This window comes from Tursiops truncatus, chromosome 1 (genome assembly GCF_011762595.2).
Source record: "Tursiops truncatus isolate mTurTru1 chromosome 1, mTurTru1.mat.Y, whole genome shotgun sequence".
Taxonomy (NCBI): domain Eukaryota; kingdom Metazoa; phylum Chordata; class Mammalia; order Artiodactyla; family Delphinidae; genus Tursiops; species Tursiops truncatus.
In genome coordinates, this window is record NC_047034.1 from 110,355,562 (window position 1) to 110,375,384 (window position 19,823).

General features: G+C 34.2%; 1 protein-coding gene across 2 annotated transcripts in view; it reads right to left on the bottom strand.

The window, feature by feature from the left end:
• The window catches only part of PRKACB (protein kinase cAMP-activated catalytic subunit beta), a 143,568-nt gene that overhangs the window by 71,032 nt on the left and 52,713 nt on the right, over positions 1-19,823 (bottom strand). The window contains exon 1 of one of the 2 annotated variants that reach the window (XM_004321691.4): positions 8,975-9,176. The exons of the other annotated variant lie outside the window; for it this stretch is intronic. Coding sequence (XP_004321739.1) covers positions 8,975-9,158 — 184 coding nt within the window. The 5' untranslated portion in view covers positions 9,159-9,176. Of the gene's footprint in view, positions 1-8,974; positions 9,177-19,823 lie in introns of those variants that run through there. 2 annotated transcript variants of the gene reach the window in all.

Consider the following 19,823-nt stretch of genomic DNA (forward strand, 5'->3'; position numbering starts at 1 on the left):
AATGAGATAGTATAAATCCTGGCTAAAGAGAACAGTTATTCAGTGCAAATTCCCATTTGTTCTCATATGGGAATAAGAGGCCACTGAAATCAGTTTTTCAAATGGTTCAAGAATATGAAAGTCCAGGGACTTCCCTGTTGGTGCAGTGGTTAAGAATCTGCCTGCCAATGCAGGAGACATGGGTTCAATCCCTGGTCCGGGAAGATCACAGATGCCACGGAGAAGCTAAGCCTGTGTGCCACAACTACTGAAGCCTGCATACTGCAACTACTGAAGCCTGCACGCCTAGAGCCCGTGCTCCACAAGAGAAGCCACTGCAGTGAGAAGCCCATGCACCACAATGAAGAGTAGCCCCCGCTCACCACAACTAGAGAAAGCCTGTGCACAGCAATGAAGACCCAACAAAACCAAAAAAATTAAAAAAAAATAAAATTATTAAAAATAGAATATGAAAGTCCAGATATTAATATGAAAGATCTTGTTTTAAAATCAATATTTTTATTTACATATAAAATAATGGTATCACATTCAATTATTTTAAATTATCATGAGAACTAAATAAAACATATCTGTGATTTACATCTGGGTCACAGACAACCAGTTTGCTATCCCTGGAAAGATGTTCAAGAAAGGAAGGCCAATTTTGGTACAGTGTGGGGATGAGTCAAAAGCACCTTCTCACATTCAACCTGGCATGAAGCCAGGATGACTAAGTAAGTAAGTATAAATTAAGGAAACTAAATCTGTGATATAAGCTTTGAATGAGTATAACACTGGAAAGGGTGGATCATCCTCCCATTAAGAATCAGTGTCTCAATTAAGAATCAGTGTCTCATCAACTATACTCCAATAAAAATTAATGCATATTTATACATATATGTATAAGTATAGATGATTCACTTTGTTATAGAGGAGAAACTAACACACCATTGTAAAGCAATTATACTCCAATAAAGATGTTAAGAAAAACAATAAAAGAAAATTTTTTAAATGAAGGGGTACAGGATTTCTTAATGATTGTTGTAAAATAATAAATAATAAAATTTAAATAAAATATGAAAAAAAAGAATCAGTGTCTCAAAATTAAAAAAAAAAGAAAAATAGAATCAGTGTCTCCACAAGGAGACATCCTTCCATTAAGAATCCAGTCTCCACAAGTATCAGTGGCACCGCATCAAGAGCAAGGATACATCAAATTCTTTGGGACCAGTTTAAACTGTGAAACTATGTAACACTGGCAAAATCAATAGCAGCTGAAAATGAGATTACTAGCCTCTATACTAATCAAAATACCCATCTCTTTCTTCATCCAACCTTTGGAAAGAAGATTAGCTTCTCTGGAATGAGTAAACTCCCAGAAGTTTAGCAATACTTGAAGGGGACTGGAAGAAGATCCCAAGAAAACTGCCATTTAGAAGTCCTGCTAATTTGAGCAGATGAGTACAGTGATTAATTTGAACATTTCAAAGACAAGACCTAATATGTATCCCTAGTGGGCTACACTTGTTATACAACCATAACCAGACCCCAGAGCTAAAATCAGCCATTGTTTTGGGACTTGCAAGTAATATTCACTCCCTCAGAAAATGCATCATCCTTCCAGTTTCAAATTACTAGCTCTTTTTGGACGACATTTTATTTTCAAAGTTCTCTGACCAGCCTGTTAGTCTTCTGGGTCCTCATAATATGCACTAGGTCTCTGCAACTAACAGAAAACCTCAGACAGAAATCATTGCTATAGGACCCAAAGCCCAGTTTTTCTTACAAACATATAGAAAGATTTCACAGAATGGTGATTAAGAGTGTTGGCTTTGGGGGCTTCCCTGGTGGCGCAGTGGTTGAGAGTCCACCTGCCGATGCAGGGGACGCGGGTTCGTGCCCCGGTCCGGGAAGATACCACATGCCGCAGAGTGGCTGGGCCCGTGAGCTATGGCCGCTGAGCCTGCGCGTCCCGAGCCTGTGCTCCGCAATGGGAGAGGCCACAACAGTGAGAGGCCCGCGTACCGCAAAAAAAAAAAATAAAAAAGAGTGTTGGCTTTGGAGCCAGACTGCCTGGGTTCAAATTTTATCTATTTGTTATGTTACCTTGAGGAAATTACTTTACCTCAATGTGTTTTAGTCTCTTTATCTGAAAGATGTGAATAATAATAGTATCCATCTTATTGGGGTTTTTAAAGGATTACATAAACTAATATATGCAATGTGCTTAGAACAATGCCTGACAGATAGTAAATAAATGTTTCATGTGATAGTGTATATGACAATATTCCACCCAGGAAATGTGGGAGTGAAGTGGTATGAGTCACCACTATATTGCAGAATCAGATTTAGAGGATATACTTTATAATATGACTGAATCTGAATCTCCAACCCAAGCAGATTATAGTATGTTGATTACCAAAGATAATGCTCTATTCAACAACTAAAACAAGTCTCTCAGACCATTTGCTACTAATAATTGACCAATTTTGAAAAGTGGAAAATTTTTGATAAACACTAATAAGAAAGTAAATCATGTTTTGTGCCAGAAAATTATATGAGGGAATTTAAACATGTCTTCTCTGAATATCGAAACAAATTTAACTCCAAGAGAATATATTATGTGTATACCTGGGATACAATTTATTTAATACAAAAGCTTAAAATGGTTATAACAGTTCTCTACATTTGTCCTATAAAATATAAAAATAATGATATGCACAGAGATTTAGCTACAAGAATGTTTATCACAGTGTTTTTTTTATATGATAGCAAAAAATTAAAAACAATCTAGATGGCTAATGACTTTAAATTGTGGTGCATCCTTAAGACAGTACAAAACAGCCATCTTAAAAGATATTGTAGGGCTTCCCTGGTGGCGCAGTGGTTGAGAGTCCGCCTGCTGATGCAGGGGACACGGGTTCATGCCCCAGTCCGGGAAGATCCCACATGCTGCGGAGCGGCTGGGCCCGTGAGCCATGGCTGCTGAGCCTGCGCGTCCGGAGCCTGTGCTCCGCAACGGGAGAGGCCACAACAGTGAGAGGCCCGGCGTACGGCAAAAAAAAAAAAAAAAAAAAAAAAAGATATTGTGGAACAAATCTTTACAATAAGGAAAAATGTTATGAAACACTACGGAGAGATCCAAAGTTAAGGGCCAGTGGAAATTTGTGTATCTATGCACAAAATAGACTATATATAGAACAAGGTTAATAGTGATTATCTTTTGGTGGGATTATGTGTGATTTTTACTTTTTTTGTTTGTTCTTTTCTATGGTTTGCAAATTTTCTCCAATGAAGACACAGTATTTAGTAATCAGATTAAAATGTTATTAGGGAAAAAGGGCTTCTCAAACTTTAATGTGCATATGAATCAGCTGGGTAATCTTGTTAAAATGCAGATTCTGACTCAGGAGGTCTAGATGGGGCCTGAAAGTCTTCCTTTTTAACAGGCTCCCAGATGATGCTAATGCTACTAGACTGGGACCACACTTGAGCAAGACACTATCAAGAGTATATACTCAATCTTCCTTCTCTAACTATGTAGTATGGCTATTCTTGTAAAACACAAGCAAGTACAAGCTTCTCATTATTACACTTGATATAGTACTTGGCACTGTTAAACACTCCATGGAAACATTTTCTAATTTCAAATCATTTAATATCCCGGTTTCTTAGTTTTACTAGAAAGGCTGCTGATTACTCAGATTCTTATAAACAATCATGATAAAAATGTACAGGTAACACTGAAAAGTTCAGTGCCTCTGAAATGTGATATTTATTTACCAGGGTCAGATCAGCATTTCACTGTTTTTGGTTATGGCCACAGGCTTTTAAAATAAATTGCAAAGATCATAATAGAAAAAATTGAGAGAAAGCTTGTTAGTGTAAGACTGTAGTGATATTTAATGTTAATCTAACAAACAACTCAACCTGTATTGAGAACTATGCTGGCAATACCAAAATAAATTGACAAATTCTATGCCTTCAAGGAGTTCAAAGTCAAATAGGGGAGAGAGGTAACTTGAGGACTAATGTAATACAATTTTAATACTATAAAATAAAACGCAATAGAAGTGAGTATGATATGAGAACACAGGAAGAGATCATGAATTCTAAAAAGGATAAAGAACAGAGGAACAGAAGAATGCTTTGGTGATTTTGTTACAAAGATAATATGTGAGCAGAGTCTTAAAGTATGAGCAAATCTCACCATTGGCAGTAGTAGGAACAGGAAATTCCAGGTAGAAGAAACATCATAAATAACCACTGTTGTTATAAAGGGATTCCATTGTCTTGACTCTTCATTACCATGTTCACATAGTGACCAAAAGTGTTGGCTCTCATCACTAATTATTAAGAGAAATGCAAATCAAAACCACAATGAGATATCAACTCATACCAGACAAAATGGGTATCATCAAAAAATCTACAAATAACAAATGTTGGAGAGGATGTGGAGAAAAGGAAAGTCTCATAAACTGTTGATGGGAATGTAATTTGGTGCAGCCACTATGGAGAACAGTATGGCAGTTCCTCTAAAAACTAAAAATTGAACTACCATATGATCCAGCAATTCCACTCCTGGGTATATATCCAGAAAAAGTGAAAACAATAATTCGAAAAGATACATGCACCCCAACATTTATAGAAGCACTATTTACAATAACCAAGACATGGAAGCAACCCAAATGTCCATCAACAGACAACTGGGTTAAGAAGATGTGGTGTGTATATATATATATATATATATATATACACACAATAAAATAATACTCAGCCATAAAAAAGAATAAAATACTGCAATTTGCAGCAACATGGACGGACCTAGAGAATATTATGCTTAGAGAAAGACAAGTCTGACTCAGACAGAAACAGAAACAGACTCATAGACACAGAAAACAAACTGGTGGTTACCAAAGGGGAGAGGGAAGGGGTGGAGGACAAATTAGGAATATGGGATTAACATATATTGGGTTGGCCAAAAAGTTCATTCTGGTTTTTTTGTAAGAGCTTATGGAAAAACCCGAACAAACTTTTTGGCCAACCCAATACAGACTACTATATATAAAGTAGATAAGCCACAAGGATTTAAAGTATAGCACAGGGAATTATATCCATTATCTTGAAATAAGCTTATAATGGAATAGAATCTGCAAAAATATTGAATCACTATGCTGTACACCTGAAATTAACACAAAAATATTGTAAATCAACTACCCTTCAATTAAAAAAAAGGTCCTGAAGAAAAATGCTAATTCTAAATAAGTGTCCAGCTCCAACAGAAGATGTATAGTAGCTAAATACATTTCCCTATAGTAGAATAAGCAAGTTAACTTTTCCTGTATTATGCTAGTTAAAATTCTTTAGGCTCTCCATTGTATACTCTTGACTCCTTTGTCATAGATTAGGTGACCATAGGTGTGTGGGTTTATCTCTGCACTTTCTATCTTATTCCACTGATCTATATTTCTGTTTTTGTGCCAGTACCATACTGTTTTGATGACCATAACTTTGTAGTATAGTCTGACGTCAGGGAGGCTGATTCCTCCAGCTCCGTTTTTCTTTCTTAAGATTGCTTTGGCTATTCGTGGTCTTTTGTGTTTCCATTCCAATTGTAAAGGTTTTGTTCTAATTCTGTGAAAAATGCCATTGGTAATTTGATAAGGATTGCATTGAACCTGCAGATTGTTTTGGGTAGTATAGTCATTTTCACAATATTGATTTTTAAAGTGGATATATGTATAACTGATTCACTTTGCTGTACACTTGAAACTAACACAACATTGTAAATCAACTATACTCCAATAAATTTTTTTTAAGAAAAGATAAGGGCTTCCCTGGTGGCGCAGTGGTTGAGAGTCCACCTGCTGATGCAGGGGACACGAGTTCGTGCCCCGGTCCGGGAAGATACCACATGCCGCAGAGCGGCTGGGCCCATGAGCCATGGCCGCTGAGCCTGCGCGTCCAGAGCCTGTGCTCCACAACGGGAGAGGCCACAACAGTGAGAGGCCTGCGTACCGAAAAAAAAAAAAAGAAAAGAAAAGAGAATGTAGGCGGTCTTTTAGCTTAGAAGTTACAATGATACAGATTTAGTGGACTAAGAAATAAGCATGGGAGTGTACTGCCTTAAAGACTGTATGAGTTTTGGAAAGGTAAAACCAACTAGATAAAGTGGTTTATTACAACCACTTTAGCTCTGATTCTACCTAAAAAAATCCATATTCAAAACTGTTCATTTGTTCAATATAGTATTTCAATCTAAGCTTCACTGATATGGATTTGTATCTGCCACAGAAATAGCCTGTCAATTCATGGGAAAGGAGAATAGGTAAAGCATTTGATGGTGTTTGTCTATTCAGTCCTTAAAATATTGTAATTAGACATTCAATTTAAAAAGTCCAAGATTTAAAATGTGCAAAACTTCCATTAAGTTCAGCACTATATAACTCAACACACCATTTATGATCAAAGAAAGATTTAAAAGCGAACCAAAATAAATTGGCTAGAAAGAGGACTCAATGAATGTCAATACTCCCATTCATTCTGAGTCAGAATAAAAAGAATTCCTTTATGTTTTTGTTGTGAACTTCAAGTACTTATATGTGCATGGAATCAGCTGTTAAATATTTATGTTATCAAACAGGAATTCCTATTACTTAATTTAGTAGTAAAAGATAAAACATTTAAGGCACCTGGAAACCACTGTGTGGCCTTTATTTTGTATTTCTTCCTATATTTAATGTCACTGGAGAATAAAGAAACTTGGATTAAAATTCTTACATTCATACATGCCTAGATTGGTAATTAATCTTTACTCAGTAGTTCACAAACCTTATTTTTATAAAATTACATGTAGTTTCTGTGCTTAGCTGATTTCTTAAATCACACTTTTGGAACAAGCATACTCAGAGAGCTTATCATCAGGAGATGTTACATTCCTTTTCCTTGTCAAACAAGTCATGCAAGTAAACTGCTTTAAGTAGCTTTGAAGAATGTGGTTTGTACGAAAACTTCATACTGTCAAAATTCTTTCCATAACTCACACTATAAATGAATAAAAATCTGTGTTTTCATCACGAAAATAAACCTTGGAATTTTGATACAAAAGGATTCCTCTGTTTCTGTTGTATCCATATTTTCTCCTCTATATCAACACATTCCATAATAAGAAACTAGAACACCACGCTTACCATTCTCATCACTACATATAAAAAATTATTGTGTCTATTTCTATATTTGAGGATATGAAAGAGAAAGTGAAAGAATGCTTGATTCATGAGCATTTAGTTACTCTTTAAGCATTTCTTATATCATACCTATCATTTGAACGGCTACAAGGTTTGCACCTAATTTCACTGTGCACTGTGATTCTATTTATTTTATTTTGTGGCATCACCATAAAGAAAAATGTTAACAGCATTTTATCAGTCTGTTTTTTCCAAAAGAAATCATAGCTCATGATATTATCTTCAATTGCTAGATTTTAAAATGTGTCTCAGAAAATGTTACAAGCCCCACACATTTAAAAATGGTGAGAGTATAATTCAAACATAACTTTTAAATATTAAAAGCCCATGATATTCATCCATTTGAGATACATTTACTAAACACCCACTATTTGTAGAAACAGGGATTAGTGTACTAATTCAGTACTGTCCTCATTCCTCACTGAATGTTTAATTAAAAGTCCTTGAAATGCATAAAAATGATTTCCAAAAGGGCTTAGGAGACTGCAATTTAACAGAATAGGGCAAGTAAAATGAATAAAAAACTTTTGTTTCATGGTAAATTTTAATAATATACTATTATTTCAATACTCAACAGTTCATTACCTTGAAGGTATTTGAGATTCCTCATCCATCAACTTGCTATATAGTAAGGATTAATTATAAATAATCAAAACCTATAAAGTAAAAAAAAAATTGTACAAATATATGTTCTTTACTTTCTCCCTAAAATAGCTTGAGGAAGGTAAAAAATTCTAATGCAATAAAAAAAAAATTCAAATAAACTTCTGCGGAACTATGAAGGTACTATATAAACAAAAGAGTCAATTTTGTAAGCCATTCTTGGTTTTTTGTTGCTTTTCTTTTAGCTGAGTTTTCTTCCTTAACTGCTATGGAGTATGTAAACAGAAAGAGGCAAAACAGTGCTATTTGGTGATCAGACACACTAAAAAGTACCAAGAGTAATTATATTGTTCCTTTAATTAGAATAACAAAAATACCTTGGGGAGGGTCCAAGGTGAGATGTGGAATGAGGGCACTGGTATTGTTTATATGTGAAATGTAGCCTTTAAAAAGTGCATGTCACAAAAAATCATTACGTATCACCATTTCAGCAAAGCAGTTAAGTCCAAACATTTTACCATGCCTGGAAAGAATGTGATGTATGCATAAACAAGTTTTCCCCCCCATATGAAAGATTCTGATATTTATAATGTTATAAATATAAGATTTCACATAGAATAATCATACTATGCTTTCATATTATAAATCCTGCTTGTTAAACTCAAGTAACTTTCACACATGCATTTAAAAATAAAATATGGCAAACATAACAAAAATTTAATTATAAATTCAAGAGTCCTTTTGCCCCTTTTGAATATTAAGGCTTATAAATCCAAGATATTTTTTAAAATAAAATGATTATTTTTCTTAAATGTAGGCCTTTCACTTAAGAACAAAAAAAATTTTTTTTAATTAAAAGAAAACATACACTAGAAATGATGTAAGAATTTTGTAGAAAATTTTCCCACTGATATTCAGCTTAACTAATCGCATTTAAAACAAAACGATGAGCTATGTGATCCAGCTCAACTTATAATCAAGTTTTTGTAATTTTTTTTCAACTTTACCTTGCAAAATATCCTTGGGCAAATCATAAAAAGACACCCCCCCACACACACACAGTTCTGTGCTTCATTCTAAAACTCCAATTAGCATTTTAGTTTCTAGTTACAGTGTATCATAAAAAAAAAAAAAAAAAAACTTACTTGATCTGTCCCATAAGGCAGTATGTTCAGAGAAATGAAGGCTGTCATTTTCCAGAGTTGTTTTCTGATCATGTGCAGTACCTTTGGAGTGTCTATGAAATAATCGGCTAGCAAAACCTTCCAATTTCTGAAGAGCAGTTGTACCTGTATACTGATTACAGGGTAGTTCTCTATAAGCTGCCATTCATGTGTATTTACACTTAATTTAAAGTAACTGAAAATATTTCCAGAAGGAGCTCAACAACTTCTTACACAGAAGCCAAGAGCTATGCATGTATCAAACTTCCTGTTTGCAGTGTATTCAAACCACTACTGCTGCTCTGTTTCCTGTTAATATAAAACAGCACATTACTGAGCCTTTCTTAGCACAACTGTTCATCTCAACTAGAGATGAAGATTTTAAAGACTTGCAATATCATCCTAAAAGGCTATGTTTAAGAGTGTTTTAATATTAATATACACGTTAATGAGAACATTAAACATAAAGCTTTACATATGGATAGTAGGCTGAAAAAAATTTTTTAAAAAGGAAAAGTAGTTAAACGTGTATTACAACCCTATACAAACAACTGAAGGCCAAACCACTCTCCAAATATAATATGTTGAAAAGGTTGTGTTTTATCCAGGAAATCAGCTAATACAGATTAGTATAGATTTTATGAATCCTTATAAATAGTTAACTTTTCACTGAAAGCTGGTATGGGATATCACAAAACACCTGCAAAACAAATTTTAACACATAAATTTTAACGAAAAAAATCTGAACTAGCACTTAAAAAAACTCAATGTTGCTAACTCACTGACTAAAGTCTAATATAAAACTATATTTAGTGTGTCAGTATTGCTTACCAAACATAACCTGCTGACAAGTGCGTATCAGCAGTACATTTTCAAACATTCTAAAATTTGAAAAAATTATATAAGATTTAAAATTATATAAAATCAGCCATAGCAAGAAATTTCAATTGAGAGGGAAAAAAATCCTTCTAGTTGACTGAGACATGTTAATTTTTAAACTTAACACTGAGGACTACTGCTTACCTATCCCTGATTTAGGGGTCTCACTTAGAAACAGCTCCTTTGGTTAAAAGTAAACTGTCCATTTGCATGAAAAAAGTAACCTGTGACATTTAACAATGATTCTGAGTACTTGCCTTCTGATACTTATTAAAGGATGAGAAATTTGTGTGGTTTTCTCTTTGGAAGCTTTAAATAAAGGAAAGAAAGAAGGAAGAAAAAAAAGGAAGGAAGGGAGGGAGGGAAGAAGGAAGGAGGGAAAGAAGGAAGGAAGGATATTTTTTAAAATCTATCTAAAAAAAGTCTTCATCAAGATTTTGTGCCTACTGTTTAACAAACAATAAATAGAGACAATAATGACAAATAGAATAAATAGGAATAATAATGTAATCAAATTAGGACACAACACACACACACACAGAGGAAACATTGACTAATGAATTTTGCCAAATAACAGCTCATTTGTGTACATTTTATTTTGTATAATAAAATTAGATCAATCTAAACAAACAGGTAACAGTATCTACAACACCAAACTTCTTAAATTGTAGCTTTCTGATAAATATGTGTGTATATAATAATAATTTCTTTATTAACATCTGACTTAATACAAAACAGACCCTGAACAGGTGTCTGCAGACTTCAATAAACATCTACAGAGGATGAACTGTCTCTGAATGGGCATAAGTGCATAAAATTCCTGAATTCTTTGACTTGCTCTCTTGGTATAAATTCTATTCATCCTCAAGGCTCACCAAAAATGTCACATTTTCACTGAAGTTTCCCACATACTTTCTAGAAAAATAAACTGCTCTCTCCACTGTTTCCAATGATCTTATAATTTTGTTAAAATTTGCTATTTATAAATTTATGTCTCAAATTGTGAATTACTTGAATTCATAAATGCAGTGCATGTGCTAGTTACATACTCAACAAATATATGAAGTATTCAGTTTTAATAAATTAAAGGTCTAAGTAGAATCAAACACTTGAAAATATTTTAATTATATTTATGATAGGATCATATTTGTAAATTATCCAACGACCACCTAGTTGTTCATATATAAAGACAACAGCAATAGAAGTAATGTCACTTAACTTCTTTTTCTCTACGTTCAGTCAGTTACTAAATTTATTCATTCTTTGAGTTTCATTTTTATTAGTGAAAATGTGGATTTCTAAAATAACTTGTTTTCTCTGCTTCCAGTCACTCCTTTCAATCACTCATCTCTGACATATTAACCTCCCCAAAATACTACACTCATGGCATTCCCTTGCCAAAAGTGCAAGCTAATTCTAACATTTCAGCCCCACGATATTTGTTTTTAACACATGTCTAGCCAGACTTATATCCAATGTTGCTTAAGTTTCATACAGATATTCCAGATTTCTAATTAGAAACGAAGATTAATTTATTTAAAGCAATGTATAAGCTTTGTAACAAAATTACTATATCAAGAAGAAGAAAGTAATCTTCACTAGATGAAGAGCTAGAAAATACTACATTTAAAATTTATTCATTTTTCTTCAATAAAACTCTTTATCCGTTACAAAGTCCTTAGAAAAAGTAGACTCTTTAGTCCTTAGAGCAATATTTCTATATATGGTATTGTGACCAGCAAACTGTTGCTATCAAAGTACTTAGGCAATTTGATTTTTATTAAAAAGAACTCTACTGGCATCTACTGCTAGAAAGAAACAATTACAGCTTTAACTAAAACTGAATTCTTTCATAATTCAAATTGTTAATAAGTATATTGCTTGCTATCCTTCCTGATGGTATTTTCAGAACTTGAATTTGTACTGATATCTAGCCATATACCCAAAAATTTCCTGTAATAACATATCTTATATCCTATTAATAGTTTAAATAGTGTATGGTAATAAAACTAGAGAGTAATCAACTTTGAAGTTATCAAGTCCTTATTTTTCATTCTGCATTAATTTTAGAAATTATAATAATTTTCAGAGTTGAAACTCCTTTGATTGCCATAAGGTATCACAAAATATTAGTTTATTTCTTATGTTTAATAATAGTAATGATACCTTACATTTACAAACCATTTTACAACACATAAAATGGTTTCCATTGATTCATCAGATCTTTACAAATGAAGTAAGCAGGACAGGTATTATTATCCTTATTTTCAGATGAGAAAACAAACATAAATATTAAGTGACTTGTGCAAAGTAATCTATGTCTTCTGTCTCCTAAATCAAGGCTCCTTTGTACTGACAATAATGATTACCAAAAGTAAAGACTTTTTCAAACAACGGTGGGGAAGTAGGGATAAAAGGATGGTAGGAGGTGGGAATGGTTCTTGGACACACTGTCCAGAGTCTGAGATTCTGCTATGAGAATGTTTTCATTCAGATGGTCACCTTATAGCCATGCAATTTCATTGTCCACATTTATGTTAACAATCACCTTGGGGCCAAGTAGAAGTATGTACTTTAGAGTTTGAAGGTTAAAGAAAAAAACATGGAAGCATATTTTATATGTAAATAATGCATTTGTTCCATGTGGAGGGCAAATGATATGACCATGACCCCTGCTATTCAAATAAAGCGTTTACAGTAGTAGTTTTGCCTTTCCCAAAATGGATTCATACATTTTATAAATGGATTCACCTATTTAAGACTGGCTTCTTTCATTTAGCACAGCATAACTAACTGAGCTTCATCCATGTTGTGTGTTTTAAGAGCTTACTAATTTTTTATTGAATAGTATTCCATAGTACTATTCAATAGTATTCCATTGTCAAAAATCAGTTAACCATATCTATGTGGGTCTACTCTGGATTTTCAATGTTGAAAATTTTGGAATTTTGAAATGTTGAAAAATGAAAATTTTCAATGTTGAAAACTGATCTACCTATGTGTCGATTCTTTTTCATCAATAGCGTACTGTGTTGGTTACTGTGGCTTTTTAGTAAGTCTTAAATCTGACTGTATAAATCTTTCAACATTTTTTTTTCTGAATTGTTTTGGCTATTATAAGTTTCTTAGCTTTTCCATATAAATTTTAAAAGTCTGTCTATTTCTACAAAACTAATCTTGCTAGGATTTGAGATTATGTTTATTGAGAGAAATCATAACTATACTGAGTCTTTCAATCCATGATCATATTATGTATTTCATTTTTTGATTCATTTTCAATCATCTTTGATTTCTTTCATCAGTGTTTTAGCTTTCAGCATACAGATCCTATACATATTTTGTTAGACTTATACTTAAGCATTTATTATTTTTAAATTGGAGCTATTGTAAATGGTGCTTTAAAAGATATTTACAATTATTCATTGCCAGTATATAGAAATATGACTTATTTTTATATGCTAACCTTGTATACTGCAACCTTGCTAAACTCACTTATTATATTTAGGAATCTTTTTCTTTTTGTGGATTTCTTGGGATTTTCTATGCAGAAAATCATGTCATTTTCAAACAGATAGTTTGGCTAGGACTTCCAGTAGTACATTAAACAAGTGGTAAAAGTGAAGATCCTCGCCTTATTCCCAATCTTAGGAAGAAATGGTTCACTTTCTCATCATTGTCAGCTGTAGAAATTTTTTGTAGATGCCTCTTATTGAGATAAAGAAGTTTCCTTGTATTCCTAGTTAGTTCAGTGTTTTCATATATTACAGGGATGTTGAATTTTATTGAATACTTTTTCAGTATCTGTTGATATGATCATATGGTTTTACTTCTTTAGTCTGCTAATATGGTGTATGACACTTACCAATTAATTCTCAAACATTAAACCAGCCTTGAATTCCCAGGATAAACACCTCTTGCTCTTGGTGTACTAATCTTTTTATATGTGGCTGGATTCACTTTATGAATATTTTATTGAAGATTTATATAAGTTTACAAGATACACTGTTGTGAACTTATTTTTATGTACTGTCTTTGCACGATTTTGATATCAGGTTAAAAATGGCTGCATAAAATAAGTAGGGAAGTATTCTGTCTTTTATTTTCTGGAAGAGACTGTAGGGAACTGGTATCACCTCTTCCTGAAATTTTTGATAATATTTGTCAGGAAAACTATTTGGGCCAGTAGTTCGTTTTTGGAAGGCCACAAATACTAATTCAATTTCTTCAATAGATATACTATTCAGTTATCTATATCAGCTTCAATGAATATTGGTAGTTTTTGTCTTTCAAGAAATGATCTATTTCAACTAAGTTGTCAAATTCACGCGCATAAAGTTGTTTCTAAAATCCCCTTATTAGCCTTTAAATGTCTGTGGCATCTGTAGTTATATCCCTTCCTTCATTCCTGATATTGGTAATTTGCCTTCTCTTTTTTGGTCAGTCTGGTGAAAGGATTCTAATTTTTTATCTTTTTTAAAGAACCACCTTTTGTTTTCATTGATTTTCTCTATCATTTTTGCCATTTTCAGTTTCATAAATTCCTGTTCTTATCTTTTCCCCTTCCCTCTACTTTCTTTGGCTTTATTTTGCTCTTTTTCTAGTTTCATAATGTGGAAATTCAGATTATTTCCCTCTGAACAATGATATAGTACATCTAAAAAATTCTGAAACACTGAATTTTTTTAAATCTTTATTTTATTAGTCATCCATTTTATACACATCAGTGTATAAAATGTCAATCCCAATCTCCAACCTCATCACACCACAACCGCCACCCCCCACCACTTTCCCCCCTTGGTGTCCATACGTTTTTCCTCTACTTCTGTGTCTCAATTTCTGCCCTGCAAACTGGTTCATCTGTACTATTTTCTAGATTCCACATATATGCGTTAATATACGATATTTGTTTTTCCCTTTCTGACTTCAATCTGTATGACCGTCTCTAGATGCATCCATGTCTCTACAAATGATCCAATTTAACTCCTTTTATGGCTGACTAATATTCCATTGTATATATATACCACATCTTCTTTATCCATTCATCAGTCAACGGGCATTTAGGTTGTTTCCAAGACCTGGCTATTGTAAAAGGTGTTGCAACAAACATTGTGGTGCATCTGTCTTTTTGAATTATGGTTTTCTCTGTGTGTATGCCCAGTAGTGGGATTCCTAGGTCATATGGTAATTCTATTTTTAGTTCTTTAAGGAACCTCCATACTTTCTCCATAGTGGCTGTATCAATTTACATTCCCACCAACAGTGCAAGAGGGTTCCCTTTTCTCCACACCCTCTCCAGCATTTGTTGCTTGTAGATTTTCTGATGATGCCCAATCTACCTGGTGTGAGGTGATACCTCACTGTAGTTTTGCTTTGAATTTCTCTAATAATTCGTGATGTTGAGCAGCTTTTCATGTGCTTCTTGGTCATTGGTATGTCTTCTTTGGAAAAATATATATTTAGGTCTTCTGCCCATTGTTGGATTGGTTTTTTTTTTGGTTGTTGTTTTTTGTTGTTTGTTTTTTTGCGGTACGCGGGCCTCTCACTGTTGTGGCCTCTCCCTTTGCGGAGCACAGGCTCCGTACACACAGGCTCAGCAGCCATGGCTCATGGGCCTAGCCACTCCGCAGCATGTAGGATCTTCCCACACCGGGGCACGAACCCGTGTCCCCTGTTTCGGCAGGCGGACTCTCAGCCACTGTGCCACCAGGGAAGCCTGGGTTGTTTTTTTTTTTTTTAATATTGAACTGCATGAGCTGTTTATATATTTTGGAGATTGATCCTTTGTCCGATGTTTCATTTGCAAATACTTTCTCCCATTCTGAGGGTTGTCTTTTTGTCTTGTTTATGGTTTCCTTTGCTGTGCAAAAGCTTTTAAGTTTCATTAGGTCTCATTTGTTTATTTTTGGTATTATTTCCATTACTCTAGGAGGTGGATCAAAACATATCTTGCTGTGATTTATGTCAAAGAGTGCTCTTCCTATGTTTTCCTCCAAGAGTTTTATAGTGCCCAGTCTTAAATTTAGGTCTCTAATCCATTTTGAGTTTATTTTTGTGTATGGTGCTAGGGAGTGTTCTAATTTCATTCTTTTACATGGAGCTGTCCAATTTTCCCAGCACCACTTACAAGAGACTGTCTTTTCTCCATTGTATATACTTGCCTCCTTTGTCATAGATTAGTTGACCATAGGTGCGTGGTTTTATCTCTAGGCTTTCTATCCTGTTCCATTGATCTATTTCTGTTTTTGTACGATATCATATTGTCTTGATTACTGTAGCTTTGTACTGTAGTCTGAAGACAGGGAACTTGATTCCTCCAGCTCCGTTTTTTTCCCTCAAGGCTGCTTTGGCTATTCGGGGTCTTTTGTGTCTCCATACAAATTTTAAAATTTTTTGTTCTAGTTCTATAAAAAATGCCATTGGTAACTTGATAGGGATTGCATTGAATCTGTAGATTGCTTTGGGTAGTATAGTCTTTTTCACAATATTGATTCTTCTAATCCAAGAACATGGTATATCTCTCCATCTGTTGGTATCATCTTTCATTTTTTTCATCAGTATCTGAAGTTTTCTGCATACAGGTCTTTTGTCTCCCTAGGTAGGTTTGTTCCTAGGTATTTTATTCTTTTTGTTGCAATGGTAAATGGGAGTGTTTCCTTAAGTTCACTTTCAGATTTTTCATCATTAGTGTATAGGAATGCAAGAGATTTCTGTGCATTAATTTTGTATCCTGCAACTTTACCAAATTCATTGATTAGCTCTAGTAGTTTTCTGGTGGCATCTTTAGGATTCTCTATGTATAATATCATGTCATCTGCAATCAGTGACAGTTTTACTTCTTATTTTCCAATTTGCATTCCTTTTATTTTTCTCCTCTGATTGCTGTGTCTACGACTTCCAAAACTATGTTGAATAACAGGGGTGAGAGTGAACATCCTGCTCTGTTCCTGATCTTAGAGGAAATGCTTTCAGTGTTTCACCATTGAGAATGATGTTTGCTGTGGGTTTGTCATATATGGCCTTTTATGTTGAAGTAGGTTCCCTCTATGCCCACTTTCTGGAGAGGTTTTATCGTAAATGGGTGTTGAATTTTGTCAAAAGCTTTTTCTGCATCTATTGAGATGATCATATGGTTTTTCGTCTTCAATTTGTTAATATGGTGTATCAAATTGATTGATTTGCATATATTGAAGAATCCTTGCATATCTGGGATAAATCCCACTTGACCATGGTGTATGATCCTTTTAATGTGTTGTTGGATTCTGTTTGCTAGTATTTTGTTGAGGATTTTTGCATCTATATTCATCAGTGATATTGGTAATTTTCTTTTTTGTAGTACCTTTTTCTGGTTTTGGTATCAGGGTGATGGTGGCCTCGTAGAATTAGTTTGGAAGTTTTCCTTCCTCTGAAATTTTTCTGAAGAGTTTGAGAAGGATGGGAGTTAGCTCTTCTCGAAATGTTTGATAGAATTCACCTGTGAAGCCATCTAGTCCTGTACTTTTGTTTGCTGGAAGATTTTTAATCACAGTTTCAATTTCTTTACTTGTGATTGGGTTGGTCATATTTTCTGTTTCTTCCTGGTTCAGTCTTGGAAGGTTATATCTTCTTAAGAATTTGTCCATTTCTTCCAGGTTGTCCATTTTATTGGCATAGAGTTGCTTGTAGTAGTCTCTTAGGATGCTTTGTATTTCTGCCACGTCTGTTGTAACGTCTCCTTTTTCATTTCCAATTATATTGATTTGAGTCCTCTCCTTCTTTTTCTTAATGAGTCTGGCTAATGGTTTATCAATTTTGTTTATCTTCTCAAAGAACCAGCTTTTAGTTTTATTGATCTTTGCTATTGTTCTCTTTGTTTCTATTTCATTTATTTCTGCTCTGATCTTTATGATTTCTTTCCTTCTGCTAACGTTGGATTTTGTTTGTTCTTCTTTCTCTAGTTCCTTAAGGTGTAACGTTAGATTGTTTATTTAAGATTGTTTCTTGAGGTAGGCTTGTATAGCTATAAACTTCCCTCTTAGAACAGCTTTTGCTGCATCCCATAGGTTTTGAGTCATCATGTTTTCATTGTCATTTTTCTCTAGGTATTTTTTGATTTCTTCTTTGATTTCTTCAGTGATCTCTTGGTTATTTAGTAACGTATTGTTTAGCCTCCATGTGTTTGTGTTTTTTACGTTTTTTTCCCTGTAATTGATTTCTAATCTCATAGCGTTGTGGTCAGAAAAGATGTTTGATATGATTTCAATTTTCTTAAAATTACCGAGGCTTGATTTGTGACCCAAGATGTGATCTATCCTGGAGAATGTTCCGTGCACACTTGAGAAGAAAGTGTAATCTGCTCTTTTTGGATGGAATATCCTATAAATATCAATTAAATCTATCTGGTCTATTGTGTCATTTAAAGCTTGTGTTTCCTTATTAATTTTTATTGGTTGCTCTGTCCTTTGGTTTAAGTGAGGTGTTAAAGTCCCCCACTATTAGTGTTACTGCTATTTCCTCTCTTATAGCTGTTAGCAGTTGCCTTATGTATTGAGGTGCTCCTATGTTGGGTGCATACATATTTATAATTGTTATATCTTCTTCTAGGATTGATCCCTTGATCATTATCTAGTGTCCTTCTTTGTCTCTTGTAACATTCTTTTTTTTAAAGTCTATTTTATCTGATATGAGTATTGCTACTCCAGCTTTCTTTTGATTTCCATTTGCATGGAATATCTTTATCCATCCCTTCACTTTCAGTCTGTATGTGTCCCTAGGTCTGAAGTGGGGCTCTTGTAGACAGCACATATATGGGTCTTGGTTTTGTATCCATTCAGCGAGCTTGTGTCTTTTGGTTGGAGCATTTAATCCATTCATGTTTATGGTAATTATCGATATGTATGTTCCTATGACCACTTTCTTAATTGCTTTGGGTTTGTTTTTGTAGGTCCTTTTCTTCTCTTGTGTTTCTCACTTAGAGAAGTTCCTTTAGCATTTGTTGTAGAGCTGGTTTGGTAGTGCTGAATTCTCTTAGCTTTTGCTTGTCTGTAAATCATTTGATTTCTCCATCGAATCTGAATGAGATCCTTGCCGGGTAGAGTAATCTTGGTTGTAGGTTCTTCCCTTTCATCACATTAAGCATATCATGCCACTCCTTTCTGGCTTGTAGAGTTTCTGCTGAAAGATCAGCTGTTAACGTTATGGGGATTCCCTTGTATGTTATTTGATGATTTTCCCTTGCTGCTTTCAATAATTTTTGTCTTTAATTTTGATTATTATGTATTTTGGCGTGTTTCTCCTTGGTTTTATCCTCCCTGGGACTCTCTGCACTTCCTGGACTTGGGTAGCTATTTCCTTTCCCATGTTAGGGAAGTTTTTGACTATAATCTCTTCAAATATTTTCTTGGGTCCTTTCTCTCTCTCTCTTCTCCTTCTGGGACCCCTATAATGCAAATGTTGTTGCGTTTAATGTTGTCTCAGAGGTCTCCTAGGCTGTCTTCATTTCTTTTTATTCTTTTTTCTTTATTCTGTTCCGCAGCAGTGAATTCCACCATTCTGTCTTTCAGGTCACTTATCCGTTCTTCTGCCTCAGTTATTCTGCTATTGATTCCTTCTAGTGTGTATTTCATTTCAGTTATTGTATTGTTCATCTCTGTTTGTTCTTTAATTCTTCTAGATCTTTGTTAAACATGTCTTGCATCTTCTCCATCTTTGCCTCCATTCTTTTTCCAAGGTGCTGGATCATCTTCACTATCATTATTCTGAATTCTTTTTTTGGAAGATTGCCTATCTCCATTTCATTCAGTTGTTTTTCTGGGGTTTTATCTTGTTCCTTCATCGGGTACATTGCCCTCTGCCTTTTCATCTTGTCTATCTTTCTGTGAATGTGTGTGCAGTTCCTCACGCTGCAGGATTGTAGTTCTTCTTGCTTCTGCTGTCTGCCCTCTGGTGGATGAGGCTATCTAAGAGGCTTGTGTAA